We start from the raw sequence: 19,069 nt of genomic DNA on the forward strand, positions 1-19,069 counted from the left end.
AGTAAATTAATAATAAAATGTCTTGCTTTCTTTGAAGAAATGTATCATTTTAAAGCTACTTCCGGAATTGCCGTGACGCATGACGCACGCCGTCAGTTGGCGTAAGATAACAATAAACAAGCCTGAAACGAGATTCGCACCGAGACTTGCCGCTGCAAACTGAACTAAACCTTACCCCAAACAATTAAACCAAAGTGGCAGTAAGACTACAATATCTGGCGTCTTCTGGGTAGAATCGGCTCTGACAAAGGATTTTGAGTGTTGTGGGAAAGCTAGAGTTACGGACTACCCCTTCCTTAGCCCTCAGCAGCAGCTAGCTTCGACTCATTCCTTGTTTTTGTACTATCAGTGTTGGGTCTGTTATGCAGTTGCCAGAAGACGGTTCTCGTTCTCCTCCACCAGCTCTTCGTTCCCTCTCCCCGAACGCCCTGACCCTATGTCTCGCTGGCTTTTCCCCTGGTCAGGCTCCATCAAGAAACGGGCCTGTCGGTACCTTTTACAGCACTACCTCGGACACTTTCTACAGGAAAGACTAAGCTTGGATCAACTAGGCTTGGATTTGTACAATGGCAGCGGTGTTATCAAGGAAATTAACCTCGATGTCTGGGTGAGATATAAATGTTCGTCACAGCATTAGCTAGTCTTTGTATTTTTGTCCAGTTCAACAGGGCTGTCCAAACTATTTCGCAAGAGCGTTTCAGTTCAACAACAAACTCCAGCGTCACGCTCATAGACGCGTGCTCACATTTCTTCCTAGAAATTGAGTAATTTGAAGGAGACAGTAGCTTACATTTTAAACACATCTCTACAAAATGACACGTTATTGTTTATGTGACACACCCGTAGCCTTTACTGTATAAGCTTACCGTTTCACTTTTATCATATTTTGCATAGTTCTTTTAACACTAACTGGTTTCTTTATAGGCTGTCAATGAGCTATTGGAGTCTCTAGGTGCCCCTCTAGAGATAGTAGATGGTTTTGTGAGCAGTATAACAGTGACCATACCTTGGCAAGCCCTTCTCACTGATCACTGCACCTTGGAAGTCTCTGGGCTGCAGATAACATGTCGACCCAAGTACAGGACAAGTAAGTACTCCTTAAAGGCCCTATATCTGATTTTATGATAACAAACAAAGACAGATGAAGCCACTAAATTTAAATGTTAGTTACAGTCTAGCTTCATTCCTAACTTTCCTCACATATTTGTAACATCCCAATTCTTAGGGACGAGTTTATAGTCACATTTCACAACTTGCAGGGTCACCTTTCAGGGTCACTTTCACAGAAATGCTAGAAAAGTAGCCTGTAAGTTCATAAAATGGATACAACTGCTTTATAATTCGATGCACAGTGTTTTTCCCTCAAATGGCTGAGTTTACAACATGCTCAAGGAAAACAAAACAAATTTAGTTCCACTACTTGAAAAAAGTGGCTTCAAAACTACCGACCGATGTGGGTTTTTCTAACGCACATTATTTTAAAGGCTCAGACAGAGCTCTTTCCAGTGCAAAAGTATTATCACTTTCCGATCCGGAGATATTGGCATCATATCAGCTGATAGCGAAATGGGCTGTTGTGGCTATATCGACTGGTATATCGGAATCAAAACCCAAACTAGCAAATTTGTGTTTTTGTTTGTTTATTTAAAAGCAATAAATTTAGTAGTTTCAATACATATTTTATTCTGTCTATAGTCCGTTTTATCACATGCATATTTTCAAGGTGGAGGCTGGGACTCACAAAGTTGGTCATCAAGCATGACATCCAGCATGCAATTGGCCCAGGAGTGCCTTAAGGACCCTCCTGAGACTTCAGAGGAACCACCTGCCCCTTTAGAGGGGCTTGAAATGTTTGCACAAACTATTGAGACTGGTAGGATGTATTCCTTGTTTGGATATTCTGCTTTCTTCCTGGTGTAATCTGTTTTTTTAATAATGTATCTATTACTTCGGTTATATTCATAGTTTTACGTCGCATCAAAGTCACCTTTGTGGACACTATTGTCCGCATTGAGCACCAGCCCCTGGATCTGGAAACAAGTGTTGCCTTAGAAGTGCACATCAAACGGTAATATGTTTGTCAGTGTTTTTTTTGCCTAAAGTCTGCAGTAATTGATGCTAGAACTGTGCGATTAGGAGAAAAACGGTATATATCTATTGTTTAAGGCAGGGGCATAGGAGAGGAGGGAGAATCCCAGCGTACATGAATAGAAATAATAGTTCCTGCACACACGCAAAAATAGGTTACTCGGATTTGTAATGAAAATTAACTTGATGCTTTTTTCACGAACATTCAAATAACAATTACGGTTGCAATGTTTTTGTAAGTTGACACACAGAAATGATGTTGGTGGAATTTTTTTTTTCCAAAAATCTTATTCTTTTAATAATTTCCACAATTGTTTTGTGATTGCTATATTTATCTAATTGAGCTCTTAAAGCCAGTATCACTTGTGTGGAGCCGTTCAGATATGAACAATTGTTCTCACAGAGGGTTAGAACAGTTATTAAAGGAATAGGCCACTATTTTTACATACTGAGATATGTTCTTACCTTAGCTTAAACGAGTTCTTTAGGACCTGTCTGGTCTTCACACGTGCCTTCAGTCACGTAAACACAGCACAGACGGCGTTAGCATTTAGCCTCTCTCCTCTCAACTATAGCTCCAAAACAGGTCAAGATAGAAGCTACCAGCTCTTCCACGTTTTCCCTATTTAAATATGGTTACGTGAAGTGTTGCATGATAAAGTCTAGTACACAAAATTAAACAATGTGGATTTTCTATGCAGATAAAAGGGAGAACTATATTGTAAGGCGTAATAATACCAGGAGTAGTTCGGCGTCCGCACAGTAAAGTGACTATATGCGGATTTCGAACTACTGCTGGTATCATTACGCCTTACAATATAACGCGCCTTTCTCTGACATTATCGTTAGGTAAGAAAAAAGAACAAGTGTCCAGCTTCTTCGCAACTTCCAGTGCACACATGACATCTGTTCAGGGGCAGCTTTTTTCTCCTTTATTTCTTTCTTACAACAGAAATAATGACAAAGCTGTTTTACAAATTAAAATCAGGCCGTAAGCATAGAATTAAGACATTACGTTACAGACGTCGAGCACTTCCGTTCCGCTCTTTCGACACAACTGAGCAACTCAGTCGTTCACCAGGAGAGGGCGAAGCAGCTGCTCAGAGAGCAGGATTCAGGAGGATTGCTGAGAACTGCGTGAATGAAGCCAAAAAACACTCTGGGGTGTTTTTGATAAGGAAATGGCATAACAACATGGTTAAAAGCTCCAAAAAGTCGCTTTTGCATGATATAGGACCTTTAAGTCACATAATTTTTTATTGTACTCCATAAATGCATGCTGAATATTTGTATGTTGAGCAGGCTGGAATACTTTGATGAAGCAGTGCGGGACCCGGCTAGTCAAACAGCTGTGCCAGTAGACATACACCAGCCACCTGCTGTTCTGCATAAGATCCTGCAGCTCAGCTCTGTTCAGCTATTTTACGACAGTGCTGTAGTAGTACAGGTACTGTGCTCTTAAATTTGTTATTGTAGGTTTATCTCGATGTACTTTTGCTAATTTGCTTTTGAAGAATATCTTTTGTGTATAACAATTATGGTTTTGCTTTCACTGTAGAATCACACTGAACATACAGATTCAGATACAGTCAGTGAGGGGCAGAAAGAAGGCGATGAAGATGACAGTGGAGACGAGATTAAAGAGAAGTCCTGTCCTGTCTCTCAGCCACTGCTCATTGGAAGCTGTTCTGGTTTTATTGAGACTATTGTCAAGATCAAACAGAATGACATGCTCCCTGGACCAAAGGTTTGATACTAATGGAGTTTTCCCTTTCATTTAATTTGTGTCTAAACAAATACACACAAAACATGGCTCATAAAACATACCATGTTTGTTTGCGTTGACTTAAAGTTAACGCAATTTCTATTATACATTTTCTATTTACATTTGAGGGCTTCTTTTTCTCTCCTGTCCTCAGCTGGAGTTAGACGGGAAGGTGGGCTGTGTGCACATGCTGTTGTCTCCAGATCAAATAACCCATCTCACGGACCTGCTCTCAGCCCTTTGTATAAACACAGGTATTGTAATTGTTGTGTAAATTGTGTGAATGAATGGGTGGTTCGTTCATTGGTCTTTCAGTTTTGTGTCAGAATACAAAATACAGCACATCAAACGTATCTGTATTTCCTGGTAATACTAAACTATGGAAACTACCTGTGGGGAAGGGCGCTGGATCATCTACTTCTGAAAGTCTGTTCTCACTTTCTTCGTTTCGAAAACTAGGAGTGGTTTTATGGTCCAATCAGAAGAACTTGAATGTTGCTCCTCATTTTGCAATCCTACAGGCAATCACTTTAAATGTTTTCTTGTCTTTTGCAGAGGTTGACAGTAAAGTTGGCGGTGTGCTCAGTCGTCCACTGGACTCAGATGATCTACGGATGATTGAAGACGACCTCAGTAAACAACTTGGCTCTAGCCCAAAAGATGCAGAGTGGGAAGATGATCCTGATCTGGAACCTTATGTCACGGGATTTGAAAACGGAGGTAGGTATTGTTTTTTTTTCAGGTGACATCATATATTTATAAATATATGATGATATATGATGTAAATACATTTCTGTTGTTTAGTGTCTCATTTATATTATGCTTTTCAGAAATGTTTTACTCAATGGGCCCCGCAGGGATGAGTAGTAGTGTGACATCGGTTCGCTCTGGAAGCGAGATGTCGGACAGTGATATGGAATCTTCTACACATAGTGTATCCAGTCTTGCACAACCCACTGTATTAACAGCACAGGTATTTTTGTGCAGTAACGGCATATTAGGGCTTTTGTTTGTCTTTCTGAAATCTGATTGTATTTTTGTTTTGTCCTTTTTATTTTTGTATTTCTTGATGTGGCTGAATTTTTATTTGATTAGGGAATGATGAATTGCCCAAGACGTTACCCAGTACCTGGCTGCTTGTCAAGTTTACCACAAGCCGCCACAAGGCCTAGAGGTATCCAACAATTCAGAGCATTTTAAGAAAATGTTTTGTGTTTGTTGTTTTTTTATATGCTTTGACTTGCGATCATTAATGCAGGACGGTCACGCAGTGGCCAGGCAGAGCAGATGAAGTCTGATGCCCTGCTCCGTCTGACGCTTGGTGGGCTCACACTCACTCTACTGCAAGAGGATCCATCCAGCAGAAGCGAGAGCTCCCCATCTTTAGCCCATGTGTCTCAGGTCTTCTTTAGAGAATTGGCATCCTTCAAAGACAGCATGTTTAGTGAAAGAGACTTCCACCATTTAAGAGGCAGCTTTGCTAAAGCTTGCCCACACTCTCACCTCAGGTGCGGTTGCTTCTTTCTCAGTCAGTTTATGTTCATTAAGCTACTCAATCTGCAAAGTTGTTAATGAATTGCCTCTTTCACAGGTTGACCGGGGCAGCAGTGCAGGTTTCTTGTGAAATGCGCAGTGGAAGACGCAGCAGCCGTGCTGTGACCTCTGACCTCTCCTTCAGCAGACTCGAGCTGCTGGAGTGCCTTTGGGTCGAGGGCAACCCAAATTACAGTGAGGTACAAATCTGGGCAACAATGTATAATATTTTACTGCATAAATGCCACAATCCTCAAATCTAAGCATTGAAAGTATTAAGTAAATAAGAAACATTGAATACATTAATGACACAGTATATTTTTTGTGTTGTGTTTGTATTTTAGCTGATTCAGTTTCAGAAAGCAGGTCAGTTCACGGTGGGATCTACAGCCAGACCATGTGCTCAGCTGCACTACAGCCTCAGTGAAAAACAGCAGAGGAAGGTATGTCCTGTTTATTTAAGAGCAACAATGGGCTTTATCTTTTGATTGATGGTAAATGTACAACATGTAAATAAACTCAATAAGAGTATGTTGGTGTACGGAGATTAAGTAATAGCTGACATGTGATATGGTAAAAATGCTGTGGTATGCATGATGACTACACTGTACTCCATAAGGTTTTTACTGCTCAGTCACGTCAAACTAAAATTCTTTCCATATGTCTTGGTAGGGGAAACAGCGGATCCTGAGAAGGGAAAGTAGGGTGCGAGTGGAGTTGGCTGAGCTGACCGCAGAGTTGGACCTAGACATCTTCAGTCGTTTAAGCAACCTGAGCAGAGCCTTCAGTTACTGCCCCTCACAAAGTCCTCGTCCAGGGGAGACACAGGTCCTTTCTCTTTAAATTCTGTTTGTTCAATAAGCTTTAAAAAGTAATATGCACAGCACTAAACTGTTCCTTTCTTTGTTCTCTTCCAGGCCCAGTGCAGTGAACTGCACTCTTCCTTCTCTCTCTTCTCTCCTCATGCTGTCCTCAGATTACGCTTTCCCATCCCAGACTTGCGTCCTCCGTCAAAGCGCAGACCCCCAACCCAAAGAGCAGTTCGCCAAGAGACATTGGTCCTGGAATTTGCTGAACTTGAGGTCAAGCACCAAGAGGCTCCGGACCTCCAGGAACAGACTGTCCCAGGGCAGCCATGGGCACCACTCCTTACCCAGCTGCTTGAGGCTTCCTTTATAGACTTGCATGGTGGGATCTCAACTCTGTACTCAACAAAAACATAGTAATTTTAATAATTTTCCTTTGTGAGACAAATGTATTCATCTTTGTTTCACCAGGGTCTTACGAGGGTTGGGAGGGAGGATCTTTCCCATGTATCCGAGTTAAGAAGAGTAAGGACTCTGTTCCTAGGTATGATGTAGCTACATTATATAAGTTGTAAATACATTTATTTACTCATGATTCATTTATCCTGAAATCTGAAACTCTTCTTATGACCAGGATCTCAGTGCGTGTCCGTGGGGGAGAAGCCCATGACCCAGCAGCAGGACTGAGTGGAATAAAGACAGGCCTCATCAGAGACCAAGGGGCTGCCTTTTTTGAAAGCCACTGTGAACTTCAGGATAAAACAAGCTCCCCTTTCTCCTCTAACCGGACAATGTTTGAAACAGAGGAGGTATAATGATACTGGTAAAATTGTTTGTTGAATTGAGTTGCATTTTGATTTATTTGTCTATTCCAGATGGTGATTCCGGCAGATGCAGAAGAGATGAGGCAATTTCAAGTCCAGTGTGTTGCTCATTGTCAGTGTGCTGTGGACATCAGCCTTCCTCTGGCATACATTCTGCTGCCCAATAAACAGGCCTTTCAGAGTATCTACAACAGGTTTGTCACGCAGAAAGCCCTGACATTAATGCAGCTTCTCTTAGTATACTCTATTCTGTGTCTGCTCTGCTTTTTGATGATCTTTTAATATAACTTCTCTCTTTAAGGATCAATAATGATCTTCTGATGTGGGAACCACCACCCCCTCCTCCCTCAGACCACAGTACTGACCATGGTCGTGGATATGATGAGTTTCATCTCTGCAAGTCGGCTTTCAGACTGGGTAAGTTTCACGAGAATATAATCTGTCACAAACTGTACATGTGCCTGTTTTATGATAATGTCTTTATAAAGACTCGGACTCAGAGGAGGAAGACACCTCCTACTATTCGCCCAATGAATTGTCTGGAAAAACTCAAACATCCACTCGTCCCAGCCACAACCTTAGCCTCCTCTCTCTCACTGTGATCATTGACAGAGGTCGTCTCCAGGCCAGGACAGATGAAAAGGTACCTTTGACTCTTCTGATTCATTGTTGCTCTATGTTTTGAGCTGTCTTTGTTTTATCACCTGCTATTTTAGGAAGAACAGGGTCAAGGGGAATTTGTGCTTGATCTTGAAGGAGGGAAGATCTTCAGTGTTGCAAAGTATCAAAATGATCCCAACCTAAACTACCTGTGTGTGGAAAGCAGAAAAGTTGAGCTTTTCCATCGAGGTACTGCTGCAATTTTTGTTCAGAAAAATAAAAACTCCATATGAAATTTGTTTAACATTTCTTTTTTTCTCTTTAAGCCGTAGTGAAAGACCTCCAAATGCCATTACGCCTGGAAATGCCTTGTTTTACCTCCCCCACACATCTAGACCCTACAGTCTATCCTACAGAAGTTGGTGTAAGCAGTGTCAGTGGCAAAGAGACCGAGTCGATGATGTTGTCCACTGCTATCAAAATCACACTTGACCTCCAGAGAAATGTTAAAGTGGGTCTTTATCGAGATGTTTTGTTTTTCTTCTTCTACATAAAAGGCACTTAATGTAACCCTCTCAAATGTTTATTTATTTATTTTTTTTAGGAATTTTTAGTTGCTCTTCAATTGCAGGGGGCCACCATGAGACATTACATGACACAAACAAATCAAAGTTGGCACGAACAAGTGAGGGATTCAACATATAGAAAGTGGAAGCAAAAATGATGTTTTAATGTGAACTTAAATTGCGTCATATTTTTCACGTTTCAGCTGGTTGACTTTCTCGATGTCATTGATGACCCTATTCTGGGATACACGGCACCTGCAGTCATCACAGTTCTCCATACTCACCTCGCCTCATGCGCTGTTGACTACAGGTAAACCGTATTCATTTGTGAATGTTCAGGATTTTCTTTGCTCTTGAATATTAATTAAAACCTCTTTCCTTTTAACAGACCACTTTATTTACCGTTGCGAATGCTGTTCACGGCTGAGTCCTTCTCTCTGTCCAGTAATATCATTGTTGACACAGCAACATTTCACCTCAGGTAACATTCAGGCGCCATCATTAATATTTGTCCTTTCTTTTTAATAAAGACAAATCATATTTTTTGTTTTGTTTCTAGATTTATTCTAGATGATTCTGCCCTCTACCTCTCTGATAAATGTGAGACTGACACAGTGGACTTGAGAAAAGGTAACAGCAAAATCTCTCATGGGTTTCTGTTTGACCAAACACGTAAATTAAATTGTTGTGTGATGCAGATTATGTGTGTATTCTGGACATTGACTTGTTGGAGCTTGCCATAACCACATGGAAAGGCAACAGTACGGGCAAACTGGTGAGTAACAATCATGTTCCTGCTTTTTTAATTACTTCAATATGATTATGAAAAAATTAAGAATATTCCGACCTAACGTAATTTAATTTTGTGGCCCAAAACCATGAGAAAGCACCAGCATTTATGTTTCCATAATGTACTGGGCAAAGCCACAGACTTTTGGCTAGAATTTTGAACATGGGATAATTTTTCTCTTTTCAAAACCAGCATGTTTATAGAAAAACATGCTGCCTCACTCTCTTGCCATTTATGTGGTTTTGAATTACAGAACAGTGACGAAGCACATCAAACCCAGGCTTTATATATCTAGGCAAATCTGTCAATATTCATTCTTATGGACCTTTGTATAACGCACATGCTTCTTTATGTTGTGTGTTTGTTTAGTCTCAACCACTTTTTGAGCTGCGTTGCTCAAATAATGTGGTCCACCTTCACACCTGTGCCGATTCTTGTGCTGCCCTGGTAAATTTGCTGCAGTACCTGGTCTCACAGGGTGACCTACATCCTCCTCCACGTCATTCTTCCCCGACAGAAATCGCTGGCCAGAAATTACCAGTACAACTTAAATTATATCAAATAAATAATTTGAAGTCTTACTAAATTGTGTAAGTGTACATTTTGGTCTTTTTAGCTGTCTGAAAGTCCTGCTTCTGTGGTGATCTACCCTCCAGCTGAAACTGCTGAGATCAACCAGTGTGATCTGACCGATGCCTTAATTGATACAGAGAAAAGTCAAGAAGAAGAAAGTTTGGAAACAGGTATTCCTGATAACCCTTCTGTAGCTGTTAAACTGGACACGTTACGTGTAGATTTCATCATGAAAATGCTTTTGTGCAGGCCAATGCTCTGTGCCCCGAGGCTCTCCTGTGTCTGTGTATCTTTTTCCGGGTGAAGCCTCGAAGCGCAGCCCCTCCGATCTTCAAGGCGATGAATCTGAGCTTGATGGTCTGATTTCCACAGCAACAGAAGCTCAGCCGGACATGATGATGTCTGATGAAGCCTCAGAGGGCTCCACAGACAATGATGACTTCTGCATTTTGGAGGCTCCAGGCATGGGCATTCCTGTAAGTCTAACATCCTTGTTTCACTGACGTCCTTTTGTGCACTTTCATCGCAGCAGTGAAGCACTGACATTTGCTGTTAATGTCATTTTAATCACACTTCTGTCTCCTGACCAGCCCAGAGACGGGGAGCCTGTGGTGTCAGTTTTGGCTCAGGGTCCCATACAAGTAAAAGACAGTCACTTCTCCCGACCAAGAGGAAGCTCAGACCTGCTCCGAGCTCCAAGCCGCTTCCCTGTGCCCAAGACCAGAGTGGTGCTGCGTGAAATCTCAGTGGTCTGGCATCTTTATGGAGGAAAGGATTTTGGTGGCAAACCCGTATCCATACATACCCAACAGGCTAACAGGTAAACAGTAATTGACAACATTAATGCCAAAAACACATAGTATAATAAAAACTAAATGTATTGTGCAGGGGTCGCTCAGTCTCTGCTGGTGCTTGGGGCTCTCCATCCCGCTCTGTGGGTTCTTCTCGTCCACAAAACTCCTGGCGCTGGGCTGGTGGCAGCGGTCGTCAACACTCATTGCTCATGGAGATCCAACTAACTAAAGTGTGAAACTAAACCATTTTAACAGTTGTAGATCAAAGCAAACCGATATATTAACTTTTCTTCAATTTTTTATCTCTATTGCAAGGTTTCATTCCAACATGAAACTTACCCAGTTGTTGTAGTAGCAGGACAAGAGGGGGATGTGTCACTGGCTGCAGGTGGAGGGATTGGTCTGAGTGGCGAGCAGCCACTGTCCAGACAAGTGTTCATAGTCCAGGAGCTCGAGGTTCGAGACCGTTTAGCCTCATCGCAACTCAACAAATTCCTTTACTTGTACACCAGTGAGAGCATGCCTCGACGAGCCCACTCAAACATGGTGAGAGACAGGAGAATGGCTGGTAACGTGTCTATTCTGTGTCTGGTCCAGAGTAAATTGAGACTCTTTGGGTTTCAGCTGACTGTAAAGGCCCTGCAGGTGTGTCCAGAGTCTGGCCTGGGGGGTCCAGAGTGCTGCCTCAGAGTCAGTTTGTTGCCACTAAGATTAAACATTGACCAGGTAAAGTATCAAACAGACTGGTGTATACATTTTAATGCCTATAATTATACTGTAATAACTTAATATCATGTGTCTTTTATCAAGGATGCTCTTTTTTTCCTCAAAGACTTCTTCAGTAATCTAGCTTCTTCTGTTAACCCATACCTGCCAATGGACTCGTCTATTGAGGGTAAGGTGCTTTTAATCAACTGTGAGGTCTTTGTGCTTCTTAAGCATGTAAAGAAAGACTGGGATTTATTTTTCCGTAGTAAAAGCTGAATCGCAGAAAGAGGAGACCGATGCTGGCCTGGGACCCGATCTTTCAGCTTCTGTGGAAACGACCTACAGTGAAAGGAGTTCCTCCTCAGCTGGCTCCACCTCATCATCTGACCAGCCTATTTATTTTCGGTAAAATAGGAATTGGTTTCTGATCACTCTTTAATGATCTTTCTGTGCATCTATAGCTGTATGGAACAATGTATAGCTAGACATATAGTATAAAAAAGTTGTGAAATGTCTCTAAAAGCAGTTTCCCTTCTGTTAGAGAGTTTCGTTTCACCTCTGAAGTGCCTATCTGGCTGGATTATCATGGCAAACATGTTGTCATTGAGCAGGTATTCATAATTGCCATTTTCATTTCCAGCATTCAAAGACAATTTTATGAAAACTCTGGATTTTCTGTTGTAGGGAACTTTTGCAGGAATTTTGATCGGTCTGGCGCAGTTAAATTGTTCTGAGCTGAAGCTAAAGAGGCTCTGTTGCAGACATGGGTAGGATTATATCTCAACTGGCAGCTATTTACATTTACTGTGAATACTTAAATTCTCTTTGTATCTCAGCAAAAACAATAATACGTTTTATTTTATATGTTCAGTCTTCTAGGTTTTGACAAAGTGATCCAGTACGCTGTCACCGAATGGCTGGCAGACATTCGGAAGAATCAGCTGCCGGGCATTTTGGGAGGTGTGGGCCCTATGCACTCTGTTGTCCAGCTGTGTAAGTTCATCCATATGGAGTAAAATTTTAAAGCTCAGATATACCAGAGTCGTGATTCTTTTGTTGCTTTTGTTTGTACTTTCAGTTCATGGTGTGCGTGACCTGTTTTGGTTGCCTATTGAGCAATACAGAAAGGATGGACGCATTATTCGAGGTCTCCAGCGGGGAGCAGCGTCGTTCGGGACCTCCACTGCCTCAGCTGCTCTGGAGCTGAGCAACAGGCTGGTTCAGGCCATACAGGTACTCCCTCTCTGGTGCTCTGAAAGATTAACAGCAAAGTGATGTTTTTCATTTGTTCTAATATTGGAAAACTTCATTTTAAGGCCACGGCGGAAACGGTGTATGACATCCTGTCCCCAACACCTCCCCTGAATCGCTGCACCATCGTTGAAGGCCGGGTAACATCCTGCAGGTCACGCAGAGCAGCTCAACCAGCCGACCTGAGGGAAGGAGTTGCTAAGGCTTATGATACTGTTAGAGAGGTGCGACCCGTAACAAATCACAACCATGGTTTTAGATGTCAAATTCACACTGTTTGTACTTTGTGTTTCAGGGAGTGATCGACACAGCGCAGACTCTGTGTGATGTAGCGTCTCGTGGTCATGAACAGAAGGGTCTCCCCGGTGCTGTAGGTGGGGTCCTGCGGCAGATCCCACCCACTGTTGTCAGACCTTTAATAGTAGCATCTGAGGCCACTTCCAATCTACTCGGTGGAATGAGGAACCAGATCAAACCAGATGCCCGTAAGGAGGATTTCCTCAAATGGCGCACGGAAGACAGTCAAGAATGACGGAAGAAACTTTTGTATGAATGCTTATGTATGTGTTAATGTGTGAATATTTTTGACTCAAAGGGAGCAAATACAAGGCGTACACGTGTATTTGCATGTTGTGCATGTGTGTATGGAGTCATATTACAAAAGCAAAGTAACAGCAAATTCAGTCACTAACACCCACTACTTAACTAATCTCTGTGATACATTAGCAAAACTTAAATACTTAACATTATTTTCTTTCTCATAGCAACTTGCTGTAATCATATCTCTCATTTACACCAGATTTCTTACTAAATCAATTCATGCTCTAATGAGACTTTCAAAACAAATACATTTTATCATCTTAATCAACTTTTCTGAAGCAAAAGACAGAAGCTTGTGGCCTTTACAAAGTTTGTGGTCATTTGCAGTCTCATTGATATAGAAACAGTATTACCACTTGACATGTCAGCAGCACCTTGTTGGGGTTATGATTGCTGGATTTCATGCATATTGACAGTGATAATGATGACAAACATAATTTTAATTTGTCCCGAAATGCACTCGTTATTTGTGCCATACATCTTGTTGAGTGCCCTATTTGCAGTTGCCTTTCTGAATCCTGGAACTTTCTCATTGACTGTGATCTATTATTTTGCTGATGGAGCTGATTTTGTTGTCCGGCTCAATAGCTGTTTGTCATTATTTCAACTTTTTTTCCAAAGCAAATGTCCAGATGTTTGAGTAGAAATCATTTTCCTCCATCTTCATCAAGGGTTTGGTCATGTCTTTAGTGGCCTTTCTACATTTTAATATTTTAACTATTGTCATATTTGTGTTATATGTGTAGGGGGGATGGAAATATATAGACTGCGGCGGAGGAATTTGGGATTTAACTTTTTTCTTTTTGTTTTGTGAATACATGTAAAGAGTGAAACTGTGTAACTGTGTGACTGAGACTATGATGTGTGTCGGTGAGGATGGCTGGTGCTTCCTACACCAAGTGTGTAATAATTACTATTTGCTATATTGTAAAATGTATGAATGGCCTGTATAATACAAAGAGGAGCATACAAAATTGATTAAAAAAATCTGTATAAAAACCTTTCTTCTCATTTAGTTGTGTGTATTTATAATTAATAATACAAGTACGTATTAATAAAATAAGTAGTTAAAATCATATGACACATTAGACACAATTTTGCTTAATTATTGGTATCACAATTACACTTAAGGTTTTACTAAACATTTTAAATTTGTTTTTCGTTTTTATGTTGTTTATTATTTCACTTCAGTTTTGGATACTGACAGGAAGTGACATACGTAGTGGTAAAGATTTTTAAACTGTTGCTATGCCAACCATGTTACCCAATGAGAGATGTGGGGGAAAATAAAGATGAGTGAGTCTGAATATATAGAACTTTCCCTCTACATAAGAGAAACTAAGGGAACTTAAAATAACTGTCTCTCTCATTTACACATTGGTGTATGAATGAGAGAGTGAATGGGTGACTGGTTTCCACAGATGTAATCCATTAACTAAGTGATACATTAGTACAGAAGGATTAAAACCTGTCACTGTAAATGTGTACATTTGTTTCTACATAATTTGTCAACATAATTATAAATAATAATAATAAAGTGCATATTATTTAAAATATATTAAGTATAATATATATTTTTATGCTACAATATTTTACATGCGGAAGCATTATCAGAGAATGTTTCAGGGGACCTTTTATCCTGCGAACCAAAGTCACTTCCGGTCCACATGTAAACGCTTTGGCGTGTTTGTTTACTGTGGCTCGTCAAATTTTGCTATTGTTTTAAAAGTGTAGTGGTGTACGTAGCGACTAAATATGAAGTTACTTACGCATAACATGCTGACTTCTCACGTAAAAGGTGTCATAAAAGGATACCCGCTGCTCATAAAGGTAAAGGGGAATTGTCAGTTTTTTTGTGCCCTCAAATTAAGATTGCGGTCTATGAATCTCTATTTTTTACCTCATTATGTTCGAGGGGAACATTCTCTTATTGAGTTAATAGGTGTTTACATTTAACTGGTGTCTAGTAATTAAGGGTGTTTGTGTTGGTACTATTATTGTACTAGTAGGAAGTAGTATTTTGGATTATTATACCACAGTACACTTGATTGTTTTGTTTTCATTTTTTTAAGGCTACCGAAGTGAAAGTTAACGAGGTGGAGTTTAACCCTCAGTTTGTCAGTAGGATGGTCCCCAAACTTGAGTGGACTGCTCTTATTCAAGCTGCAGAGGAGGTAACAAAGTAGTCACCTGTATTAAGTGTTATTTTATGTTTTTTTCCACACTATATATATATATATATATATATATATATATATATATATTAAATATGTTGTCATTACTTTACTGGTTTAAAGTGGGATTTCTCAGACATGAATGAATGCTGTTGATATTATTTATGTAAAACTGTTGACCTTTGCAGCTTGGCCACAGACAAGACTTGCCGGATGAGCTAATTCCAGATTATGATGGAAATGAAGAATTCCTGAAGAAAGTGCACAGAACACTTCTAGAGGTATTATCTCTGATTTTTACTATTCGTGTTATATTTATTTATCTTAAAAGAATAGAATCATCCTTGTGATTATGAAAACATCAGGATTTATCCACTTTATGCATTTTAAACTGATTTAAATACCTGTATACTCCATCCATCCATTTTCTTCCGCTTAATCCGGGGCCGGGTCGCGGGGGCAGCAGTCTCAGCAGAGATGCCCAAACTTCCCGATCCACACACACCTCCTCCAGCTGTTCTGGGGGGACCCCGAGGCGCCACCAGGACAGCTCGGAGACATAGTCCCACCACCGTGTCCTGGGCCTTCCACGAGGCCTTGTCCCACTAGGACATGCCTGGAACACCTCCCGCGGGAGGCGACCAGGAGGCATCCGGAACAGATGCCCTAGCCACCTCAGCTGGCTCCTTTCAACGTGAAGGAGCAGCGACTCTACTCCGAGCTCCTCCCGGGTAACTGAGCTCCTCACCCGATCTCGGAGGGTGCGCCCAGCCACCCTGCGAAGGAAACTCATTTCTGCCGCTTGTATTCGCGATCTCGTCCTTTCGGTCATGACCCAAATCTCATGACCATAGGTGAGGGTGGGAACGTAGATCGATCGGTAAATCGAGAGCTTTGCCCCGACTCAGCTCCCTCTTCACCACGACAGACCGATACAGCGACCGCATCACTGCTGACGCCGCACCGATCCGTCTGTCGATCTCACGCTCCATCCGTCCCTCACTCGTGAACAAGACCCCGAGATACTTGAACTCCTCCACTTGAGGTAAGGACTCCCTACCGACCTGTAGAGGGGAAGCCACCTTTTTCCGGTGGAGAACCATGGCCTCAGATTTGGAGGTGCTGATCCCCATCCCGGCCGCTACACACTCGGCTGCAAACCGCCCCAGTGCGTGCTGAAGGTCCTGGTTCGTTGGAGCCAACAGAACAACATCATCCGCAAAAAGCAGAGATGAGATCCTGAGGCTCCCAAACCGGACACCCTCCGGCCCCTGGCTGCGCCTAGAAATTCTGTCCATAAAAGTAATGAACAGAACCGGTGATAAAGGGCAGCCCTGGCGGAGACCAACACGCACCGGGAACAGGTCTGACTTACTGCCGGCAATGCGAACCAAGCTCCTGCTGCGGTCATACAGGGAACGGACAGCCCTTAGCAGCGGGCCCCGGACCCCATACTCCCGGAGACATACTCCCACACAGGGCACCACGAGGGACGCGGTCGAACGCCTTCTCCAAGTCCACAAAACACATGTGGACTGGTTGGGCGAACTCCCACGAACCCTCGAGCACCCGACGGAGGGTATAGAGCTGGTCCAGTGTGCCACGACCAGGACGAAAACCGCATTGTTCCTCCTGGATCCGAGGTTCAACTATCGGCCGGATCCTCCTCTCCAGCACCCTGGAGTAGACCTTACCGGGGAGGCTAAGGAGGGTGATTCCTCTGTAATTGGAACACACCCTCCGATCCCCCTTCTTAAAGAGAGGGACCACCACCCCGGTCTGCCAATCCAGGGGCACTGTCCCCGACCGCCACGCGATGTTGCAGAGACGTGTCAGCCAAGACAGTCCTACAACATCCAGAGACTTAAGGTACTCAGGGCGAATCTCATCCACCCCCGGAGCCCCGCCACCTGTATACTCAAATTGGCAAATTATTAGCTAAGATAATAGATGATTATCAATTGATTTTACTTTATTTGGCTCAATGTTACAGCCTGTGCCTGTTTTAAAACTCACACTGGTGATTTATTGACAATATCGTTTGACATGTGTTGTGTTGGTTTACAGGTGGAGGTGATGGAGGGCTGTCTGAAGTGTCCTGAATCAGGGCGGGAGTTCCCCATTTCCAGAGGCATTCCCAACATGCTGCTGAACGAAGATGAGGTGTAGACTTTGGATCACTGTTAGACAGCCCTCAGAGCAATCTTTATCAAAGTATTTGCATTACTGAGATTATTTTATTCAGATTGAAGTTGGACTCTGGGGATCTCATTGGTGATCGTTGTTTTTTTTGTGTTTTGTTCATTCAAGTTTGTAATTTCTAATGGCACATTACAAGTTACACGCTGGTGGATCAGCTGTATTTCATTTTGAAACTATTTCTTTTTGATAAAATTGTCCTCAATTCCATGACAACCAACACTGCATTTGTTATTTGTAGTGCATATGGACTGGGTCATATTACAAAGTTGCACAAAATGATGCCCCTGTAGAATTCTGCGGCGGGCTCTGAACCCCACCTCGGCCCATGTCAGGGTTAAGAAAATGCTCCAAGCCAGATGACGTGGCTGTGGCTTTGTCTATATTTGGATTTTGAGGAAAAAGCAGAAAGAGCAGCCAGGCTAGAGGTTGTTTTTGAGGAAGTCAGTTTTTAAAAGTCAAACATTACACCGCACATCTTGGTATTACAACCGGGGCAGATTCCTGATGCCCCATAGGTTGTTTGCCCCTTGTATCACTGAAAAAAAGGAATATTTAATCTCAAGGTTGGATTGTGAAAGTATGCGTCAATTACTCCTCAACTGCAACAAGTTGGAACAGGAGACTTCAAAGAGTGGAGGAGGTGTGTGGACCTTAAAGCAGCTGAGTCTGTCCCACCTCTCCCTTCCACTTATAGCAATTACAGGCCAGCACTCACAACTATAATGTCGGTATAATGGGATGGCTGCGTAGCAGCAATAAAAACCACCCCTGACAGATTAACAGTCCTCTCCAAAGCTACAATTAACAAAGATGCTGAAGACTGACTGAAAGAAAAGGGCAACACAGAGGGATAACAACATGGCCATTGGAGGTTTATTGGTGGATATTGCTGTTCTAATTCTGTTCCCTCATGAGCTACACATCTTACCCAAAGCTATTCTCATAATTTCAGGTCTCAGATTGCCTCCACAATAAAGTACTTCTTTGTAAACATTATTAAAAAGCTTCTTCCTTCTCCCTATCTTCAGTAGAACTTGGGTTGGGTAAATTACCTGCTTTTCACACATACTTTATTTTACGTTTTAAACATACCCAAACTCGGGAAAATGTGTATTTTGCCTTGTAGCTCTTTTACTTGTTACTATGGTCAGGTTAATACCTTGATCAGATTGCATACCAGTGGTTCCCATAGTGGGATCCAGGGCCTCCTGGGGGGGACATCAGAGGCACTACAGGGGAAAGAAAATATTTGAAAGGAAAAGTACGCATAACCATGGACATGGTTCCTTCAGCAGAGAAAACCTGCTAGAAATCCTAAAAATAATTGACCCAAACCGTCGTATACAGCCGCTGGGTCACGAGGGGCCAAGCAGGAACTAGGAACTGTTTCCCAGATAAAAAGTTACATAATGCACCTTTAACACCATACAGTTTCAAATGTAACCCTATAAATTGAACAAAATGAAAGCATCATCCTGTGCGTTTTTTTTGGTTAAAAGCTACCTCAGAAATGTGCCTTTACTGTGAGCAGGTTCACCTCTCCTCAGACCTCACTCATAACTTTGCTGAGCGCTCACACTGCGCAACATCACCAGCTCATCTTCATGGAGATGTTGGTGCCCTGACTTTCACTACAGGAAGCCAAACATGACGAAAAACACATTAGGTATAATCACATTGTCTGTGTTAAGATGATCGCAGTACAACATATAACCCGGAAAATCTGCATCGTGGCTTTAATCAAATGAAAGGACTTGTGTGTATCAAGTTAAAACCAAAGACGTTACTGTTGATT

The 19,069-nt window shown here is 42.1% G+C and overlaps 2 protein-coding genes across 2 annotated transcripts; both read left to right on the forward strand.

The window, feature by feature from the left end:
* Positions 1-106: 106 nt before the first annotated feature.
* On the forward strand, positions 107-13,878 carry atg2a (autophagy related 2A). The gene is made up of 42 exons (XM_079556450.1): positions 107-607; positions 925-1,087; positions 1,724-1,873; positions 1,966-2,068; positions 3,391-3,535; positions 3,647-3,835; positions 4,008-4,107; positions 4,409-4,573; positions 4,684-4,826; positions 4,949-5,027; positions 5,112-5,361; positions 5,445-5,586; positions 5,731-5,829; positions 6,059-6,214; positions 6,304-6,574; positions 6,664-6,736; positions 6,827-7,001; positions 7,068-7,210; positions 7,318-7,433; positions 7,505-7,659; positions 7,733-7,865; positions 7,943-8,127; positions 8,221-8,301; positions 8,386-8,492; positions 8,571-8,663; positions 8,742-8,812; positions 8,881-8,957; positions 9,342-9,512; positions 9,589-9,715; positions 9,795-10,021; positions 10,136-10,365; positions 10,434-10,569; positions 10,655-10,885; positions 10,964-11,065; positions 11,150-11,234; positions 11,314-11,452; positions 11,589-11,658; positions 11,732-11,814; positions 11,919-12,040; positions 12,126-12,280; positions 12,364-12,522; positions 12,594-13,878. The coding sequence occupies exons 1-42, from the start codon at positions 437-439 to the stop codon at positions 12,828-12,830; spliced, it is 6,009 nt and encodes a 2,002-aa protein (XP_079412576.1). The 5' UTR covers positions 107-436; the 3' UTR covers positions 12,831-13,878.
* A 758-nt stretch (positions 13,879-14,636) lies between these two features.
* On the forward strand, positions 14,637-17,705 carry trmt112 (tRNA methyltransferase activator subunit 11-2). The gene is made up of 4 exons (XM_079556671.1): positions 14,637-14,728; positions 14,971-15,072; positions 15,261-15,353; positions 17,140-17,705. Exons 1-4 carry the CDS (start codon positions 14,654-14,656, stop codon positions 17,239-17,241), a joined length of 372 nt encoding a protein of 123 aa, XP_079412797.1. The 5' UTR covers positions 14,637-14,653; the 3' UTR covers positions 17,242-17,705.
* Positions 17,706-19,069: the final 1,364 nt, after the last annotated feature.

Source organism: Gobius niger (assembly GCF_951799975.1).
Source record: "Gobius niger genome assembly, chromosome: 5".
In the NCBI taxonomy this organism is placed as follows: Eukaryota; Metazoa; Chordata; class Actinopteri; order Gobiiformes; family Gobiidae; genus Gobius; species Gobius niger.

What these genes read in the sequence shown, in the direction of transcription:
- atg2a (XM_079556450.1), top strand. Translation starts at nt 437, where the DNA reads ATGTCTCGCTGGCTTTTCCCCTGGTCAGGCTCCATCAAGAAACGGGCC. An exon ending in AAATTAACCTCGATGTCTGG is followed by an intron (nt 608 to 924) that starts GTGAGATATAAA and finishes GTTTCTTTATAG; the next exon opens with GCTGTCAATGAGCTATTGGA. An exon ending in AGGCTCTGTTGCAGACATGG is followed by an intron (nt 11,815 to 11,918) that starts GTAGGATTATAT and finishes TTATATGTTCAG; the next exon opens with TCTTCTAGGTTTTGACAAAG.
- trmt112 (XM_079556671.1), top strand. Translation starts at nt 14,654, where the DNA reads ATGAAGTTACTTACGCATAACATGCTGACTTCTCACGTAAAAGGTGTC. An exon ending in GATACCCGCTGCTCATAAAG is followed by an intron (nt 14,729 to 14,970) that starts GTAAAGGGGAAT and finishes CATTTTTTTAAG; the next exon opens with GCTACCGAAGTGAAAGTTAA. An exon ending in TTATTCAAGCTGCAGAGGAG is followed by an intron (nt 15,073 to 15,260) that starts GTAACAAAGTAG and finishes TGACCTTTGCAG; the next exon opens with CTTGGCCACAGACAAGACTT.